Here is a 20,593-nt window from a genome sequence, read left to right as displayed (position 1 = left end):
GAGGGGCCTTCCTGACTTTAATTTTTTTGACATTCCAATTCCAATGTCGAGTATTCTTAAGAATTAAAAGTTCATTGCTCTTTGAAAGGGTGTACTTGCATTATTATGCTATTATATTATCATTATATCAGTGGCATAAAATGGTCTTAAAATGACAATAATATCATTTATCAGAATTATTTCTGGGACAATATATCGTCCAACAAATTTAGTTATAGTGATAGACCTAGTCACAAGCGTAAAAGAGGCGTGTCAGGAACCATACGACTCCGCATTGCGTTTCATGCAGGCAGTCTGCTCTGATTGAATAAATAAAAAAAATAAAAATAAAAAAAACTGGTGGCAGTGTGGTATCTATTACAGAGGAATTGGTAAGCATGAGATTTGATTTGGTTACTGTGAAATATAATGAGTGGCGATTTCTGTGCTGGAATTTTAAGTTTGCTTTGTTGCGGCAATCGCCAGAGTCAGATTTTGTTTCAGAGTGGCAATGTTCTCTTTTTCATGACCTCTGACCGTCTCACTGAGCCGCATGATGGACCGCACTCTGAGCAGCTCCTGAAAATGCTTCTGAAGCGCTCGTCCACGTGCCATCTGTGGAGGTTCGCGCCAAACTCGTGCAAAAAGCTAGGATTTTGATAGTGAATGCAAAACGCTCCGGTTTTACTTTAATTTAACGTTGGCGTAACGGCAAATGTTCTTGGTCGTTGCGAGTTCATACACGCAGTGTAAATGGAACACAGTAACAAAGTGGAGGAGACGACCTCTTACTTTATTTCTGTGGAGATGATAGAACGATAAAACATATTTCCAAATAAACACAGAGGTGCGGATTCACTAACAAAGAATTGCGGCCACTAAAAGTGCCAGTTTTTTGCATGCGCTAACTGCGCTCTTTCAGCGCCCGATTCACGATCATGTCTAGAAGGGATCCCTCTTTCGCCAAGTTCTGGCATGTGCGCATTCTGTTATGATGCTTTTGTCTGTGATTTTTACTACTCCTTCAGTGTTACTCTAATGGCTTAGTGTGATAAGATGTTGTAAGTGTGCTTTTTCTATGTGAATGACCTGGGTTCTAATCCTCCTTTTGACCCAGCTTTCCCCATCCTGTTTCCTGTCTCCAGAAATAAGATGAATGTAAATGTTGATTTCCTCACAGTGATAGGTTGGTGTAGGGTGTCTGTGGGACTCTAAATAAACACTGCAGTGATGCCCTGTTAGTATTTAATTAGGGGTGCAAATAGTATCTGTCTAACACTATTTACACATTATTATTAATAAGAAATCCTACTGTCTTCTTGAAATCTCATGTAGCATCCCATTTTTCTAGGATACAGTAATATTTTGACAGAAGTTAATGTTATTAAGGCACATATTACTTTAAGTCATAGATTCTGTTATTATGACTTAATTATTTGACATAATAGTAATAGTTATTTATGAACTAAAAGGTGTTTGTGTTAAAAAAAATAATAATAATAAAAATAAAAATAGCTAAAGTCGAATCGAGAAAAAAAAAAAAAAATGTGTCCCCACTTTAGATACTGTATACTTTCATTGAGGTGCGGATGCAATATTTGTTTATTAAAATATAAAGTTGCATTAGAACCTGGGACTTCTTATACAAGGGGCAAATTATTTACCACTAAACCACCCAGTCAGACTCTTAATAATTGAGCTGACTGTTGTACTTCTCCATTGACCAAATAATCTCATGACTGAAAGTAGCAGATGTAGAGGTAAAGTTATCAAATTTACTATGTGAAATATTTATTTTAGAGCTTGAATTGATCATCAAAACTGAATGTTCATCACAAAAATTATATTTTACGCATGCCCCTCGTTGCTGTGTGACTTCAAATTAACGCTGTGTAAGAATCTTGCGAGATTTACGAGAGATGGATCCCTTCTAGACACGACACCGCTTCACTAAAGGATTATGCAGATCAGGCAACGGCGCAAAGGTGCCCACAAAATCGCTACTGAATGCAATTTGCACCCGCAATTCTGATCTTGCGGTCTGATTCCGAGGATGCCGCAAACCACCGTATTTGACCCACCCTGCTCGGACAACAGCATCACTTTGATCCAGACACCTCAAACATCATTTGATATATACTGCTGAAATGATCGGTTGAAAATTTTCACAAACATCTCTTTTGTATAAAATTATTTGTACCGACTACTTTCATTTGGAGGTAATTTTGCAATGTAAAATGCACAGGGCAAATTGCATGGAGATTTGTGAAAGAAGTGCAATCTTTAATGAGCCTAATTTACATAGAAAGGAGGCGTATTTGCGAGGAAAGGAATTACTTCATTTAAATATTGAAGACGCAGCACAATTTCAGCGCCGATTGCACTGGCTAAACGTGACTGATGGTTAGTAAGACGCAGGAATTTTCACTGAAATACATTTGCAAAAGTTGCGCAACTAGTGAATCTGCCCCAGAATCTCAAAGGTCTTCCTTCATGAGAAATAAGGGCACATGGTTTTAATCAGAGAGCCTTAAAATAATGTTTAAAAGTGGAGAATTTAGGATTTATTATATTATATTATATTATATTATATTATATTATATTATATTATATTATATTATATTATATATTCTGGGTTTCAAAAACAACAGTGTACAGTAAATGTAAAATGGACCAAGACTAAAATTGACCAAAAAGAGCCATATTTTAGGTATTTTCAGAGATACAAAACTCATGAGTGGTGAAAAAGGTGAGAAAGTTGTAGCAGGTGTTTCAGATATATTATTTCTGTTGATTTGTATGTTGTATTTAAAGCTTTTTGTTGTATTTAAAGCTTTTCTTTAAGTGTTTAAGCTTAAAGTAACCATTTCCAGTGATTTTAATAAGGAAAATGTAGAAATTTTCATCAAACAATATGGGCAAATTAGTTTCAGAAAAGGTTTAGCTGAAAAGTGAGTAGTCTGCATCCGATATTTAAAATATTATTTTTCATGTCATTGTACTCTTGTGCAGTATTTTAAGTTTTAAATTTAAAGCCTTAAAGGAAATCATATTATGCATTTTTTGTGGTATGATTCCAAGTTAAATATGAATAAATTACTTTTTAAGGTGTGTAAAGGACACATACACCTTAAGAAGTATGACCATTTGTATAACAATAAATCATAATAATCTTGAAAACCCTAAAACAATTAACCATCATAATCGCAAGACTCAGCCAGATTCCATAATCATGAAAGCCCTAATTGTGACTGTTGTGTTTTGTAAATTACAATTTTATTTAAATTGTATTTTTTTTTTTAATCAAATTTAATTTTGTTTCCCACCCAACAAATCCAAATGCCCACCCCGGGTTGGCATCCAAGTAACTCCTCTGTATTTATGAAGGTTTCAGTCAGAATTTAGGCCCATCATAGTATAGAGACTGTACTGTTCAGAGTTACAAATGACTTTTATAATCTGATCATGGCTTCATCTCTATACAAGTACTAGGACGGAATGGATGGATGGATAATTATGACTGCATTTGTGGACAGGTTTTATCCTGGTTTAGATCCTTCCTGTAAACTGCTATAACTTTGTTTGTGTAAATGAAAAACTGTCAAAACGACTCATGTGAAGTATGGAGTCCCACAAGGCCCTGTCATAGGACCTCTGTCATTCTTCTATGTGTTCCCTGGTAATTAACTTAATTATATTATAATGATGCTCAGCTTTACACTGCTATCTGAAATATTTGATTCTGATTTGTCAGTTGTGACATCTGCAGTAAGACATTTTTATATGATGACTGCTAAATTATTTATTTGACCGTTGTTCATGCCAATTTCCTACACTGTGTTAGTCCATGTCTCTTAAAGCACTCTGCAGTCTCTTTATTCTCACATTAAAATTATTTAAAAACAAATCAATATTTCATGTCCATTAATGTATTTATTTCTTTATTTGGTAGCCGTGTAGTAAGCGAGATAATGTGCAGTCTGTCATTATTACAAAATTAAAGGCCTTATCACCCTGTCTGTACATTCTCCCCAACTTATATATCTTTCCAGTGTATCTTCCCTCATCTACCTAAACATCATATGACGTTTCTTCCTTGCCACTGTCTTTCTTGGCTTGCTCATTGGAAGGATTTGTAAGGTACTCTATTCTGTGAAGCTGCTTTAAATCATTTAAAAAATTGACTTTTTCATTTTTCATTTTTCAAAGGAGCATAGCGGTATTTTTTTCTGATTCACTGACAGTATGTTCTTCTGCTTCAAGTAATCAAGATATGTAAACCAACTCTGCTTCTTCACTCTGAAGTCTTTGATCTCTTTATAATGCTGTAAAACACTCTCATATATTTCATTGCCCACAGACAATGCATGCAATTTGCACATGCATGCTTACATCTATACTGTCTCTCAGCTGACTAACCAAGAACAGATGTACCAGATGAATGCAAGGCTAATGGTTTTCTCACTGTATAATACACAAGTGATTTCAGCTGTCAATGGTTTAGTGGTAACCTCCGAAATTTCCATCCCCCACAACACAACAAACAAAGCTGACTGTCTAACAAAGTTGTGACATGTAATTGGATGTATTGAGAAGACATTTCTACCATTATTTATCATTTAGATCATTATTTATCTTTAAGAGTTCAAAATGTGACTGAAACATTTTCCATCTTTGACAAAGTCTGTGATGATACTTATTTAATAGCCCACTGAGAACTGTGAACCTTTGTTGAACCTGTGTTTTGAGGGTTAGTATTGCTCATAACTATATGCATGAGTGAGACTTTGAATCTTGTAAAAAAGAATGAATGGGAATAAATTGGCCACAGTGACATCAGTCAGTGGCTATTAAGACTTTTGGATTTAAACCAGATTACCTCATTATAAAGCTGAGTGAAACAACACCATATGCCACAATACAATGCATATAGTATGGTTAAGGTCCAACTATACAGGTTTATGAGTTTATGTATGGCACAGAGGATTACTCTTTTCAATGTATTGCAAGGTTTTGTGCTAAATTATTGTGGTGTATTAAATTTAGCTCAGTTTATGTGCCTGAAGGGTGAAGAATGAAATTAAGTACAACAATAATTAAGTGGTTACTGCATGTGTACATGCCAGTGCAAATTAGCTAATTAGTATATCTATAGAGTAACCATAACCATAAACTACAACTTTAGGCATTTTATAAGTAAAAAAAAAAAAAAAAAAAAAAAAATTATATATATATATATATATATATATATATATATATATATATATACACACACATACACACACACACACACACACACACACACAGTTGCAATCAAAATTATTCAACAACCCTGACCAGCAATATATTCTGGTGATGTGAATTAAAACACATCAACTAAAACCTCAGTAAACAGTCAAAGTAAGTTTTTAATAAATATTTGAGTGATTTTGAGAACAAAGAGTTCAGTTTACCCAAATTTTAAAATAAAAAATAACTAATTCTCTCCACAAATGTTATGTCAAAAATATTCAACCCCCAAAGTCAATCATTTGTGGAGCATCCTTTATCCTTAATAACAGCAAATAAATGATTCAGGTAAGTGTTCTCAGGCTTCAGACACCTCTCTATTAGAATTTTTACACATTTCTCATGAGCAAATTCTTTGGTTTATGTGCTGCCACTACTTCCTTGAAATCCCAACAAAGGTTTGCAATGGGATTTTAATGATGGACTGAAAGGGCCATTTAAGGACATTCCACAACCTATCCCTGAACCGGATTTTGGACAACTTGGATGTATCCTTGGTGTTATTGTTTTGCTGGAAAGTCCAGTGATCACCGAGCTTCAATTTACACGCTGAAGGCATCACATTTTTCATGCCAAAATGGCCTGATACCTGAAAGAATCCATGGTGTCAGTCATATAGTCATGATAGCCGTTTCCTGCAGCCGCAAAACACCCACATAACAGGACTGACCCACCTCCATGCTTGACTGTGGGGATGGTGTCATTCTTGTCATCACCTTGTCATCTGACTCCAGACGTACTGCTGACCCATGGGTCTAAAACTCATTTTCAGTTTAGTGTCATATGTCTATAAAACCTTCTTTCAGGACTCCACAGGTCTTTCCTATTACTTCTTGAATATTCAAGTCAACATTTCCCATGGTGAAGTTTTGCTTTCTTCCACACCCCAAGAAGGTTGCTGTTGTACCATATTTAAAAAAATGTATGAATGGTGCTGCCAACTTTGTGTATTGGAAATTGAAATGCTTTGGAAATGTTCTTTTAGCCATGACCTTTCTTGTGTAATGAAATAATCTCCTGTATTATCTTTTGAGACAGCTTATTTTTAATTGCATTTTTTGCATAGAAATACATTTTTACTTACAATGCTAAACTTACATTTTAAAACTTAAATAAGTGCCATTGCAGATTGATGACTTAATTTTGTTTTAAAACAATTACTTGTGTAGCCTTACATATTTAAGAAACAGCTACATGCAATAGGGGTTGAATAATTATGACATGGCTGTATTTAAAATAAAATATTGCTATTTAGAAATATTAGGTTATATATTCACACTATGACTTTGAATGTGTCACTCAACTGATATAGATGTAAAGTTTCAAAATTCTGGGTCATCAGAAAAGCTTACCTTTGTAAACTCTTACTGTCTTTTTGAATAATTTTGATTGCAACTGTATAAAAAAAAAAAAATATATATATATATATATATATATATATATATATATATATATATATATATATATATATATATATTTATACAGTGGCAAGAAAAAGTATGTGAACCCTTTGGAATTAGCTGGTTTTCTGCATTAATTGCTCATAAAATGTGATCTCATCTTCATTAAAGTCACAAGTATAGACAAACACAATGTGCTTGAACTAACAATACACAAACAATTATAACATTTGTCTTTATTGAACACATCCCATTAAACATTCACAGTGCTGTGGAAAAAGTATGTGAATTCCTAGGCTACATCCCACCCTTGAAGTACGGTGGAAGGAGTATCTTTTCTGCTTCTGTGAAGATGAGATCACATTTTATGACCAATTAATTAAAACCAGCTAAATCCAAAGGGTTCACATACTTTTTCTTGCCACTGTATATGTGTGTGTGTATGTGTGTGTGTGTGTGTGTGTGTGTGTGTGTGTGTTTTGTATATAATATATACTGTAATGACCCTACTACTGACAAAACCCAACCAAAACCCTTGACATTGTTATAAGTGAAATAAGACATAAAATCTCTTTATTGATTATCTGTCCAGCGGACATGTTGATTCAGTGTTCTGTCAATGTAGATTTTCAGGGTTTTAATATCTTTGTGGTTTTTTTTTTTTTTGTTTTTTTGTTTTTTGTTTTTTTGTGCTTGTTTGTTGCAATAATCCTCTTTTTTATTATTTATTTTTTATTTGGAACATTAGAAACAAAATTAGTATTCATATACTTTCTTTTTTTTTTCCTTAATGTAAAGCTGAGCAGTTATTTCTGACTGTTCATGAGTCTACTATATGGAAAAAATTAAACAGGCATGGTGTCCATGGCAGGACACCATGAAGGAAGCCGCTGCTTTCCCACAAAAACATTATTGCGTGCCTGAAGTTTGCCAAAGACCACCTTAACACTCCACAGCAGCACTACATATGGTGTAAAAATGGCACCGCATACCAACATGAAAACATCATCCCAACGGTGAAGTATGGTGGAGGGAGCATCATGATTTGGGGCTGTTTTGCTGCTTTGGGGCCTGGACCGCTCACCATCATTGAGGGAAAAATTAATTCCCAAGTTTAACAACATATCCTACAGGATAATATCAGGGTAGCTGTGCGCCAGCTGAAGCTCAGTAGAAGCTGGGTGATGTCACAGGACAATGACCATAAATTTTGATGTAAGCCCACTACAGAATGGCTTAAAAAAAAAAAAAAAAAAATAAAAAAACTCCTTTTGGAGTGGCCCAGTCAGAGCCCAGACATTAACCCAATAGAGATGTTGTGAAATGACCTCAAGAGAGCCGTTCACACCAGACATCCTAAGAATATGTCTGAGCTGAAGCAGTTCTGTAAGGAAGAATGATTCAAAATTCTTTCTGAGTGTTGTGCAGGTCTAATCCACCAGCTACCAGAAATGCTTGGTTGAGGTGATTGCTGCCAAAGGAGGATTGACCAGTTATTAAATCCAAGGGTTCACTTACTTTTTCCACAGCACCGTGAATGTTTAATGAGATGTGTTCAATAATCACATGAAAGATTATAATTGTTTGTGTGTTGTTAGCTTAGGCACATTGTGTTTGTATATACATTGTGTTTGACATGTTGGTTCAGTGTCCTGTCAATGCAAATTTTTAGGGTTTTACTATCTTTGTGTTGATTTTTTTGTGTTGAGTCTTTTGTTTGGTGCATTATTCCTCAGTTTGTTAATTTGGAACATTAGAAACAAAATTATATTCATATTCTTTTCTTTTTTTTCTTTTTTTCTTAATGTCAAGCTGAGCAGTTATTTCTGACTGTGGGTGTAAATGAGGGCGGTACAGGGTGCATTATTTGAGCTCATATACATTTGGAGAAAAGGCAGCGGAGGGGTGCGCTCAAACACAGCTGCACTTGTTAAATCACACACACACACACACAAACACACACACTTCTGTCACCCTGTCTGGGGTAGATCGAGGGCACCATCAGAAGTCAGCTTGTTCTTGTGGGAATACCGACCACGTCACAACTGATATATACGAGACCTTACCTAATTGATGCACGAGTTTCTACGAGTGTGTGTGTTTTGTTTGTTTGTTTGTTTTTTATAACTGACCCCAGGTCTGCTCGGACTCACCGCGCGCTGACCAGTAGAGCCACAATAACTTCGAAAACTTGGTTCACGCGGTCTCAAAGGACTTCAGCTGAAGCTGCGATGGAGCGCCCGCAGTGCTGTTATGTTCTCTCTCTGATGCTGATGTTCATTGTTCATTATTCCCTGAGCATGGAGAGAAAAAAGGATATTCTAGCAGGTAAGAATCGTTACACTGGAAATGTGCGATGTGCTGTCTGGCGTTTGAACGTGACGCAAGTAGAACACTTAATCGAAACTCTAGACTGTAAACGCGCGATTATAATGAGAGCATCACAGTACATTTTTCTCACACGATAGATGTGAGTCAGTAGATGGAAAGTCTATACAGTCTTCCAAAATGATTATGATTTGAGAGCTGTGAACTTGTGTGATGGTAAAACTATATAATAACTTTCATTAACAGTATTGAAAAGCATTATATAGCAAATGTTTCCCGGATCTTGTGCATTCAAATATCTATAGCCTATTTATGAAATTAGTGAACGTTCATGATGTTTCTATTTGAATGAACATCAATTATGTTAATGAAAGTCATTCATTAAATCAAGTGTTTCCATATGGTGAATTCGCATACCTTGCACCTTGCTTTTTGCTGGGACGTGAGGGTTGGCAGGTAGACCTTTTTTTCCCACACAGAGGTGTTATGTGGGAATGTTTGTCTTTGGAATACAGTGGAGTCCAAAAGTCTGAGAGCACAATATTAGGGATGCTTTCCCCATTTAAGCCTGGAAACAGTTTTAGGATCAAGTTGTAGAATTGAAACATAAAATGATACTAAATGTTTAAGTTTCTGCACTAGTCTCTAGGTCACTAAAACCCAAACAGACACTGGATATGGCAATATATGCAGAACACATATATGAAATATACTGTATGTTCATATATGGTTTTCAGTGATATAAAAGGTCAGATATGTATGCATATATGCAACACATGTTCACAAATTTGTGACTTTGATGTTTTGATGTACAAAAGGTCCTATGTAAAGAAGATGCTCTTTGGAATATTCTCAAACATGATCATCAGTTCTGCACATACCCCGATCACCCACTACATTAAAACCACCTGACTAATATTGTTTAGGTCCCACTCATGCTGCCAAAACAGCGCCAACCCGCATCTCAGAATAGCATTCTGAATATGATATTCTTCTCACCACAATTGTACAGAGCGGTTATCTGAGTTACCGTAGACTTTGTCAGTTCGAACCAGTTTGGCCATTCTCCGTTGACCTCTCTAATCAACAAGGCATTTCCGTCTTGATGTTTTTTGTTTTTGGCACCATTCTGAGTAAATTCTAGAGACTGTTGTGTGTGAAAATCCCAGGAGATCAGCAGTTACAGAAATACTCAAACCAGCCCATCTGGCACCAACAATCATACCACGGTCCAAATCACTGAGATCAAAATTTTTCCCCATTCTGATGGTTGATGTGAACATTAACTGAAGCTCCTGACCCGTATCTGCATGATTTTATGCACTGCGCTGCTGCCACACGATTGGCTGATTAGATAATTGCATAGATGATTGTGGATGTCAGATGGGCTGGTTTGAGTATTTCTGTAACTGCTGATCTCCTGGGATTTTCACACACAACAGTCTCTAGAATTTACTCTGATTGGTGCCAAAAACAAAAAACATCCAGTGAGAGGCAGTTCTGCAGATGTAAATGCCTTGTTGATGAGAGAGGTCATCGGAGAATGGCCAGACTGGTTCGAACTGACAAAGTCTACAGTAACTCAAATAACGCTCTGTACAATTGTGGTGAGAAGAATTGCATATCAGAATGCTATTCTGAGATGTGGGTTGGAGCTGTTTTGGTGGCATGAGGGGGACCTACACAATATTAGGCAGGTGGTTTTAATGTTGTGGCTGATCGGTGTATGTGTGAAGTTCATGCCACACATTGAGTGCAAACTGTCATTAAAGCAAAAGGGAGGCATATCAAATACCAAAATATTCTGAATTTTGCAATTCAACTTTTCATTCAAAGTTTTATGCTGACTATATAAAGTTATCTGTAATGATATATATATATATATATATATATATATATATATATATATATATATATATAAATGCATAATAGAAATATTTTCACGAATGGTCTTAGACATTTGGACCCCACTGTAAAACACTATGTAACTTCATGGCTCACTGTTCTCTAATGCAGTGTTTCCCAACCTTTTTTCTGTCACGGCACACTTTTTACAATTAAACAAATCCCATGGCACACCTCTCTCCCACTGTCCCACATAACCAATGTTGATAGTTTTCCTTTTCAAGAACTTCCATGTTTTCTGTCCATTTTAGTTGCATGTTTACTCGTAATGTTTGAAATTCGGCTACGCAAAAAATGAAGTCACGTAGGTACGGTGTATAATGAGATCACAGCTGGCAAGAGTGCTAATTGGGTAATGAATAAAACAACAAATTTGCATCTTTTCTTATTTTTAGATTTGTTCTTGCAAATTAATTCTTGCAATGCCACAGCAAATAAGTTTTTATTTATCTATTTATTTACATGGCTCCAGACTAACATTTAAGAGTGGTAACTGTAGTTAAATTCTACAAATGGTCGCACCAGCACTTGAGTTGGTCGCACCGGTCCAACTGAAAGAAAATTAGTTTTCTTTCACGGTTTCTTTCTTTTTATCTTGATGATTAAAATACAGTCATCTGAAGACAAACAAAGCCTTTTTCTACAATCAGAGGGCATTAGAAAAGATTTTACACAGAAGGAAAGTTCCATTGTATCCATATTTTTAACTGTGGCATTTGCAATATCCAGAAACACATCCAGAAATTAAATTGTATTCTCTCACTACTATATTGATATAAGTTCATGGTAAATATTGTTTTATTTTTTTAATATCTGTGATGTGTGGATTGAAACCTTACAGTTTCTGTCTTTTCATTGTGCAGATTTCTCCTTTATTCCTTTTCAGTGCTGTTTAGAATGTTGGGGCCATTTAATACAATTTTAAACTGGTTTAATCAACGACACATTATGGGCTTTCATAGAGGTTTTAAACAAATAATCAATGCCGAATTCGTGACCCAGCCCGTGCTTCTCGCAACTCTGTTTATGATGATCTGCGTGGCTGAGCGCTCGAGACCGGTTCACGTGTAAATGCACGTCTCTGCGCTGATCTGTCCACTGAGCAGCGCTGACTGATCCGGGTAAAGCTGTTTCCTTTCGTGTTTGGAACATTTGCCGTTTGATATTTCTCATATGGAACAAAAAACGACAGAGCACAATCAGAGAATCAGCCAACTTTGTAGTCGCACCAATGCGACCTCTTGTAGTTTAATCGTACTGTTAGGAAAAATGGTGGAAAAATTAGTCTCAGTCCGAAGCCCTGATTTATTTTGTGGAATCTGATAATTTTCCACGGCACACCTGACAATCTTTCACAGCACACTAGTGTACCGCGGCACAGTGGTTGGGAAACACTGCTCTAGTGCAATTACTACGGGGATATAAAATGGGAAAGTATACACTTAATCCATACAGTAATGGGTTAAGATTTCATTGAAACAAAGTCTTTTTTTTTAATTACTTTCTGAGTTCCATTTAGTCATGCCGTAATTACATTGTGATGGTAAACATTTAAATTTGTTCAAATGTTTTGCAAACAGTTGCCTGTGCCTATTTTTAGTTACTGTACAGCAATATACAGTTACTCTGTTGAGTGCTCAACAAGCCTAGTCAGAGGGAAAAAATATGACCCTCGCAGTTTTCATTTTCAAGCAACTTGACTGCGACAATCTTTATTCTTGACAGTTGTAGAGCTTCATTTACATTGTATATACAAGGCAACTAAAAGGCATTTATCAACCCAGTTCTGGGACAGAGTGATGGGTGCTTGTGGATGCAATTTATTACTTGGAAAAATGGAAAGCATTTTATAAACAATCCTGTGTATTATGGATCATCTCGGAAAATATTTAAGCAATCTTAATTGTGTCTGTAGATAAAAGCCAAGCAGATTCTGTGAGAATATAGAATTAAAGAGCACCTATTATGGTTTTTATACGTGCCTAATTTTGTTTTAAAGGTCTCACACAATAGATTTACATGCATCCAAGGTCAAAAAAACACTTTAATTTGCTCATAAAGCATTATCTTTTTTCCCAGTGTCAAAAACGACTTGTTCAATGATCCGTTCTAAAGGATTCATTCTAAACTCCTCCTTTCAGAGAGCCTACTCTGCTCTGATTGGTCAGATGTTCCAGTCTGTTGTGTCTGGTCTACCGCTTAGTGTAGTGTTTGAGGGCGGGTCAAAGCTGTTCATGAGCAGCCAATGAAGACCAGTGGCGGGTTTTTTGCTACCAGATTACGTAGGTTAGTACGGGAAGTAAGTCTGGAATTACTAACGTCTTGTTTCATGTGTTCAGAATCGGTTCTTTCTTTTGGGAGTCAATAACTCCATTTGTCGTGCACTTTGATTTTTGAAACCTTGCAGATTTTTTACATCCACAAACAGCTATATAACACACTACATGAAAGGTAATATTTGAAAAACCATAATAGGTGCTCTTTAAATTTGGTTTCAATTGCAGAAAAAAAAAAAAATGCTCCGACAAAACTTTTTAAGTATCACTAAATAGAATTCTCATTTAAAAAGGATCTTCTTAGAAAGGTCACTGGTTAAAACCTGCCAAACCCAAAACCTCTAAGTGCAGCCATATGTCACATTTAAGTATTCTTCTACTGCTGCTTCACACAATTGTAAGGCAAAGGTGCACATTTCGTGTGAATACTGTATGTATATCTCCCGAGGCAGTAACTTTTATAACATCTGGAGTTCAGTATAAACACAGCTAAAGTGGTGTTTTTTAAGGAGTCAATCTACTGTTTCACACTTAAAGCCTTTGTAAAGAGTTTCAGTTATGTGAAGCAATGAGCCTTGTCACCTTCCAGAAGTGATCTTTCCTTATACCTTGTCATTGTAAAAAAAAGAGTAGCCAGGGATGTTCTTCTTTTCACTACTCTTGCTTTATGTGCCACCATCAATACTTTCTTGATTTGAACTATTCCTCTATTCATAAATGCTCCTGATCTTTTGGTATTTCACTGCTCTGTCATCGTTTACTCAACTTTGTCATTTGAAACCCATATGACTTTCTTTCTTCCGCGGAAAGAAATATTTTTTAAGAATGTTTACTAGGGATGTGCTGAACGACTAATTTCACTGACGTTTAAACGGAAATTTTTAAGCCGAGTAATCGACTAGTCTAAAAAGAAACCAACCTTCAGAAAACAATCAAAAAAAAGTTTTTATGCGACCCATTTAAAATACTTAATCTATTCCAAATCCGAAGCTAAATTCCACTGAAAAGGGACATTTATCTGCGACGTGCTCGCTTTGCATTATGATCATTGTACTTTAAATATAGAATATAACACACATTCACTGAATCAACGTTTGCAAATATTTAACAGGCATACTTATTGAAAACAATTGAATGAATAGTGCAGGATCAATGGAGCAACCCAGCCTGTTCTAAACGGAATTCACCACGTAAAAGTTACTTAACATATTAAAACAGTCAGGACATTGTTGAAAATAATTAACAGGTAGACTATGCCAAATCTACGAGAGAGAAAAAAAAATGTGCTGAAAAGTTGCACGTATTTCACGATGTGCAGTCGTGCATCAGCCATTGATCTAATATGGCAGCTGTTCTTTAAAGAACATTAAATAAGTTACGATGTAAAAAAAAAAAAGTAGCTATAGGATAGAAAAAATAGGCCTGTGATGTAGCCTACAATAAACCTAATGTACTCTAAACATGACGTGCAATCAGAATAAAAGATAGTTTAACCTGTTAAGCAGTCGGCACCTTGTTGAAAATAGCCTTCTTAATCAGCAGAATAAAAAATTGGCATACCTAGCCTAAAACATATAATTTTTAGTAATTTTCTAGGCTAATTACTTAAAAGCATAAATTTTTTGACACGTCATAATTAACACGTCGACATTGTCTGGTGAAAGACGGGACTTGACTCACCTGAAGTGGCTAACCTGCGCTTGAAAAAGCCTGCACAGCAGAAAAATAACGTACAAGCATGCACAGATTTAAAGAAGACTCAAATGTGAAAACATCCATAGGGACTTTCAAACGTTTGGAAAGCCGATTCCCGCACCACCACCTAAGTGATTTCATAACTACTTTGCTGAGTTTGCCTGTCTAGCGAGAGGACATTTTCCTGCTCATGCCACGAGTGAGAGAAGTGAGAAGCACGTCCATCTTGAGGTGAAATTAAACTTTTTTCTGCTCCAGATATCCTCTTTTTTTTAAATAATTAAAAAAAAGTATTATTAATTCTATTTAAAATATGTAACATTAATACGACAGTAATTTAAGCGCAGCCTCTGCAAGTTCAACGGAGAAATAATAACCGACTAGTAATTCCAGTGTCGACTAGCAGTATCAGAACCGTTTAGTCGACTAGTCTCGCACATCCTTAATGTTTACCCTGCTCCTTCCCATACAATGAAATCATTCAGTGACCAAGGGCTGTCAACTTCAATAAAGGCCAACAAAGCACTATAAAAGTAGTCCATAAGATTTGTGGGACGCTTGAGCATTTTGACGTCAAACCAGGTGGTCCCCCTCAAACCTTGGAGCTGGGTGGTGTCCCCCTTAAGCATTTTGCAGCTTCAATATGGAACACGATGCCTTAAATACGGGATGTTTCTCTGTCCTACCGCTTAAATACAGGACAATTGGCGTCCCATATGGAATGTCTTAATTTTAGCCAAAATAAGGAGTGTCACGGCTAATACAGGACAGCTGGTAACCCTCGTTTTGGTAGCAGGTGACCTGGCATAAGACCTATTTTATAAATACAGACTTTGCATTATTCATTGTGGACAAAAGGCACACATCCTGGGTGCTTACACCATATAACAGAGCATTTGCTGCCTGTTAAATTCAACACAAAATGCCATTTGCAACCCATTTACTTCTATAATGTATAGTTTAGAGCGAAATAGGATAGTAAATGAGACTTGATTTTAACTAATGGAAATTGATTGGATCATAAAAAGTGGATGTTTCATACTAGAATGGAGCTAGTGGTTGGATGGGGATATAATTTGCTACGCCAGCCAGAAAGGAAGGTTGGTTCAGAGGCATAACAGGTTATTACATTTTGATTAAAGACTACAAAGACAAATTTTGTTATAATAATAATGTGCACCAATTAATCATGCACAATAAGTCCAGGCTGCGTTTCCCAAAAGCATTGTAAGCCTACAGTAAGTAGATCGTAGAAACCACTGGCACCAGTGGTCTCTATGATCAACTTAAGCTTGCGATGCTTTTGAGAAACGCAGCCCAGGGCAGTCTAATGGGAAATAAATAGGGTCAAGTTTTGACTTTAAACCACCGACACATACCGATCTAAAAAAATCTGGCTGATAATTTCCAAATTTAAGGAGTGCAGCAGCTTAGAATAGCTCTAAATGGATTTCACAATCGCCAAATGTAGATTTTAGGTTTTGTGTACCTTTGCACACAGTAATTAAGCTACCGTCATTAACAGTTACTGGCAACTGATGATGCAGGCAACGGTTGCTGCTACCTTAACACAAGGGACAAAATATAAAGAAAAAAGAAAGTGAGACAGAAAGGGAAAGAGCAGCACAGGAAACTTCTGGCAGTTGTGGCATGACATCACCACAGTCTGTAAACCCGTCCTCCAGCCTGTGTATCCCAGAGACTGTAGTGTTTTAAGACTGAATGTTCCAGACCGTGACTCTTGATGTCATCTTTACTGGAATGCCTGTGGGGGAACAATCACCTCCTGAGAATTCTCAATATCCACCCACGCTAGACCTCTAGTCCCGTTCATGATGAAATATATAGGCTGGATTCATACATTATAAAACATAACATACACTGGCGGCCAAAAGTTTGGAATAATATACAGATTTTGCTCTTATGGAAAGAAATTGGTACTTTTATTCACCAAAGTAGCATTCAACTGAGCACAATGTATGATCAGAACATTAATAACATGAAAAATGACTATTACAATTTGAAAAAAAATTCAGAACTTCTTAAACTACTTCAAAGAGTTCTCATTAAAAAATCCTCCACATGCAGCAGTGACACCTTTGCAGTTCCTTGGCATTCTAGCTGTCAAATTTGTCCAGATACTCAGGTGACATTTCACCCCACGCTTCCTGTAGCACTTGCCATAGATGTGGCTGTCTTGTCGGGCACTTCTCACGCACCTTACAGTCTAACTGATGCTCAATGGGGTTAAGATCCATTACACTCTTTTCCTGAGTGATCTGTTGTCCAATGTCTGTGTTTCTTTGCCCACTCTTTTCTATTTTATTTCTGTTTCAAAAGTGTCTTTTTCTTTGCAATTCTTCCCTTATGGGAATATATATATATGCAGGCCTTATGGCCTGCACCCCTGAGTCTTCTCTTTACTGTTATACATGAAACTGGTGTTGAGTGGGTAGAATTCAATGAAGCTGTCAGCTGAGGACATGTGAGGCGTCTATTTCTCAAACTAGAGACACTGATGTACTTATCCTCTTGGTTAGTTGTACATCTGGTCTTCCACTTCTCTTTCTGTCCTTGTTAGAGCCAGTTGTCCTTTGTCTTTGAAGAATGTAGTGTACAATTTTGTATGAAATCTTCAGTTTTTTGGCAGTTTCAAGCATTGTAAAGCCTTCCTTCCTGAAAACAATGATTGACTGATGAGTTTCAAGAGAAAGTTGTTGTCTAATATTGACCTTAAGACATGCCAGTCTATTGCATACTGTGGCAACTCAAAAACAAACACAAAGACAATGTTAAGCTTCATTGCTGAAACAAATAGCTTTCAGCTGTGTTTGATATAATGGCAAGTGATTTTCTAGTACCAAATTATCAATTTAGCATGATTACTAATGGATAAGGTGTTGGAGTGATGGCTGCTGGAAATGGGGCCTGTCTAGATTTGATCAAAAATGACTTTTTTCAAATAGTGATGGTGCTGTTTTTTACATCAGTAATGTCGTGACTATACTTTGTGATCAGTTGAATGCCACTTTGGTGAATTAAAGTACCAATTTCCATCAGAAACAGCTAAATCTGTACATTATTCCAAACTTTTGGCTGCCAGTGTATATGCTTGTCTATACTGCTCACTGTTGGACTTGGCAGGTCTAGCCTGCAATTGGTCTCGTCCAACATGGTGTCACTCAACCACACACTTGATTAAAGATGTCTGGTTTGTATAGAGAGTTTTGCTGGATCATGGCTGTGTTTGTTAAACCATTGAATGATTGTCTGTGGTGCAATAAGCAGTTGGTCATTTGCAATTTGGCTGAGCCGAAAGAATCATAAACAGAAATAAAACTGTATCGTTAAGTCCCAACTCTGTACCTCAACCCTTCTAGCCTGGTCTTTGGTTACTTTCTTGTTGACTGCTAAGATTTTTCAGGCAGCTGTTCAGATATGGCAGAATTGATCACTTCTGCACCTGTTGATTTTATTTGATGTCGACTATGAGCACTGAGGACAACTTCAGCATGTTTGTCCCCGCAGACAGCATATGAAGAGCATAATAAACAAATCAGCTTTCGGTAGCATCTGCTTGAATGACTATAACAGTAAAATACATCATTAAAATGTATTATACCTTTAAAACTAAACCATAAGTCATTTTTTTTTCTTCAAAATAAATGTCAAGAGTTTTATTCTTTGTCGTTGCATGTCCATTTGTTTACTTAAAGCTGTATTACACTACATGACATTAACATAAATTTTAGACCTGATTTTCTGGTTTTGGGCCGAGTTGGTGATTGTTGGAGCTAGTTGGTGCTAGTCGGCTCCAGTCTGCAGTGTCTGAGCAAGTATGAGTTGACAGATTTCACAGAAAATTGTGTAGTGTATGATGGATACCAACTCTGATTTCTTACCTGCTCAAAATTATCAAAAATGTTTGATATTTTTAAACTGACTACTGTATTAACAACTACAGAGGAAATCTTGTAGTGTATAATGGCCACGACTCCATGATGCAGCAAATGGAAATCAAGCACGCGGGGCAACGAAGCTCAATAAATGGACATGGCGAACAGGCATTTCAAGTAGAGCTTAAGTTTTAACGTCACTCATCTCCAGCGCACGTTGCAGCTTAGAGAGGCCATATTGGCAGCGTCTTCCCACCCAAGACCGCACCCAAATGCGCTTGGCCCGTGTCTTTTGCACCTCAGAACACAGAGTAGCAGCAACACTAACAGCAACGCTCCCATATATCCATGTAACGCATTTTGCAAACAACCTCTAAGACATGGGTTCTAGTCCTGTGGGAACCAGGAAGTAATCGCTTTCACATAAACAATTGTGAGCTTGATACAAAGGCTGCATTTTCATTCTAAAATTTATTTTGTAGTTTATTGACGGTTAGGTTTAGGGTTGGGGTTTGGGTTAGGGGTTAGAGTTAATTAAAAATGCATTCCTGTTCACTGTATTGTATCATTTACAACTAAAAATACCATTGGCACAACCCTGTGGACATTTCACCTGGAAAATGGAGCTTACACATGCCCATACGTTCAAGCTTCAACTGAAGGTGCAGTGGTTCGAATTTCGGGAGGCAAAGACTGATTTCAGCAGCAAAACTTTTGACCTACTGTGACCGAATTAAAAGTGTGATCAGTCTGAATGTCCATGTTCTTAGTACTTCCCATACTCCCTTATAGGGACATGTTGTCAGGTATAATTAGAGTTGTGAGGTCTTAAAACTCGAGGTAATGAGGCTTTCCAGAACCGAACAGTAGCCGTCCACTTTTTGGCTTTTCTAATTGCTCCAGCCAATACAGCATTCCAGCTCCACAGCATTGCTTGACTCAACTCAGCATAGGAAGTGACTACAGTAATTGCCATCATTAGGCCCCAGCAGGCCTGACGTCATCCAAATGACCTCTATTTTTACTCTGTTCATCATGCTTGTGATTGTTTTTCCAGTTAGGGAAAAATAAATAAGAGTTACTGGTATATTCAAGTCCTATCCCAACTCTTGTGGGCAAGCCCATGTTAAATCAGATGTTGATGATGTCATTCAGTGTTCCATTCTGCAAATATTTACAGTTGAATCGAAGAGGTGCAATTGAAGGCGCTGCCCCATCTGCCAGTATACTACAAGCTTCTCGGGTTATAGTCACAGGCGCATGTTTAAACAATCAAGGAAATTTCCAGGCCCCGAGAGAGATAAAGTGGACAGCTGAAATAATGCCTGTCTAACAATTGCCTCACCAGCTTTTCTCCTGTTTTGTTCTGTACCCAACCTTCGAATTAGGTTTCTGATCCCTAAGTGAAAGCACATTTGGCAGCCACCTGGCTACGGAGATTTAGAAAGTGTTACGGAATATCTGCATGTCTGTGTTTATAGACAAGTAAAATATCATAATTGTCATGTCCAAAGCAGCTACTTGTGATTACATTAAAATTCTGATGTTGGCTGGTTGTTTTTCTCACATGAAACGTGAGTTTGACCTCAATCGATATCTGTGTGTGGCAATTGATTCTGGTAATTTTGGTGGGGATTGTTTTTTTTTTTTTTTTCATTTTGGAGCATAACAGTCCCAATTCATATTCACTTTAATAATATGGGCAAGAAGGCCTTTTGTGTTTCCACGGAAGAAAGAAAGTTTGGGACAACAGCATTTTATTCATTTTGGAGTTTCACAGCCCCAATCCCCATTCACTTTTACTGTATGGAACAAAGTGGACAGG

The 20,593-nt window shown here is 36.8% G+C and overlaps 1 protein-coding gene across 2 annotated transcripts in view; it reads left to right on the top strand.

Moving 5' to 3' along the window:
* The first annotated feature begins 8,572 nt into the window (after nt 1-8,572).
* Nucleotides 8,573-20,593, top strand: part of LOC127431646 (procollagen-lysine,2-oxoglutarate 5-dioxygenase 2-like) — a 93,051-nt gene continuing 81,030 nt past the window's right edge. For both annotated transcript variants that reach the window (XM_051682176.1, XM_051682175.1), the window contains exon 1: nt 8,573-8,996. In XM_051682176.1, coding sequence (XP_051538136.1) covers nt 8,900-8,996 — 97 coding nt within the window. In that variant the 5' untranslated portion in view covers nt 8,573-8,899. The remainder of the gene's footprint in view (nt 8,997-20,593) is intronic.

Source organism: Myxocyprinus asiaticus, chromosome 41 (genome assembly GCF_019703515.2).
Source record: "Myxocyprinus asiaticus isolate MX2 ecotype Aquarium Trade chromosome 41, UBuf_Myxa_2, whole genome shotgun sequence".
Lineage (NCBI taxonomy): Eukaryota > Metazoa > Chordata > Actinopteri > Cypriniformes > Catostomidae > Myxocyprinus > Myxocyprinus asiaticus.
Note: the sequence above shows the minus strand (reverse complement) of the source record. Positions and strands in the feature narration are given on the sequence as shown.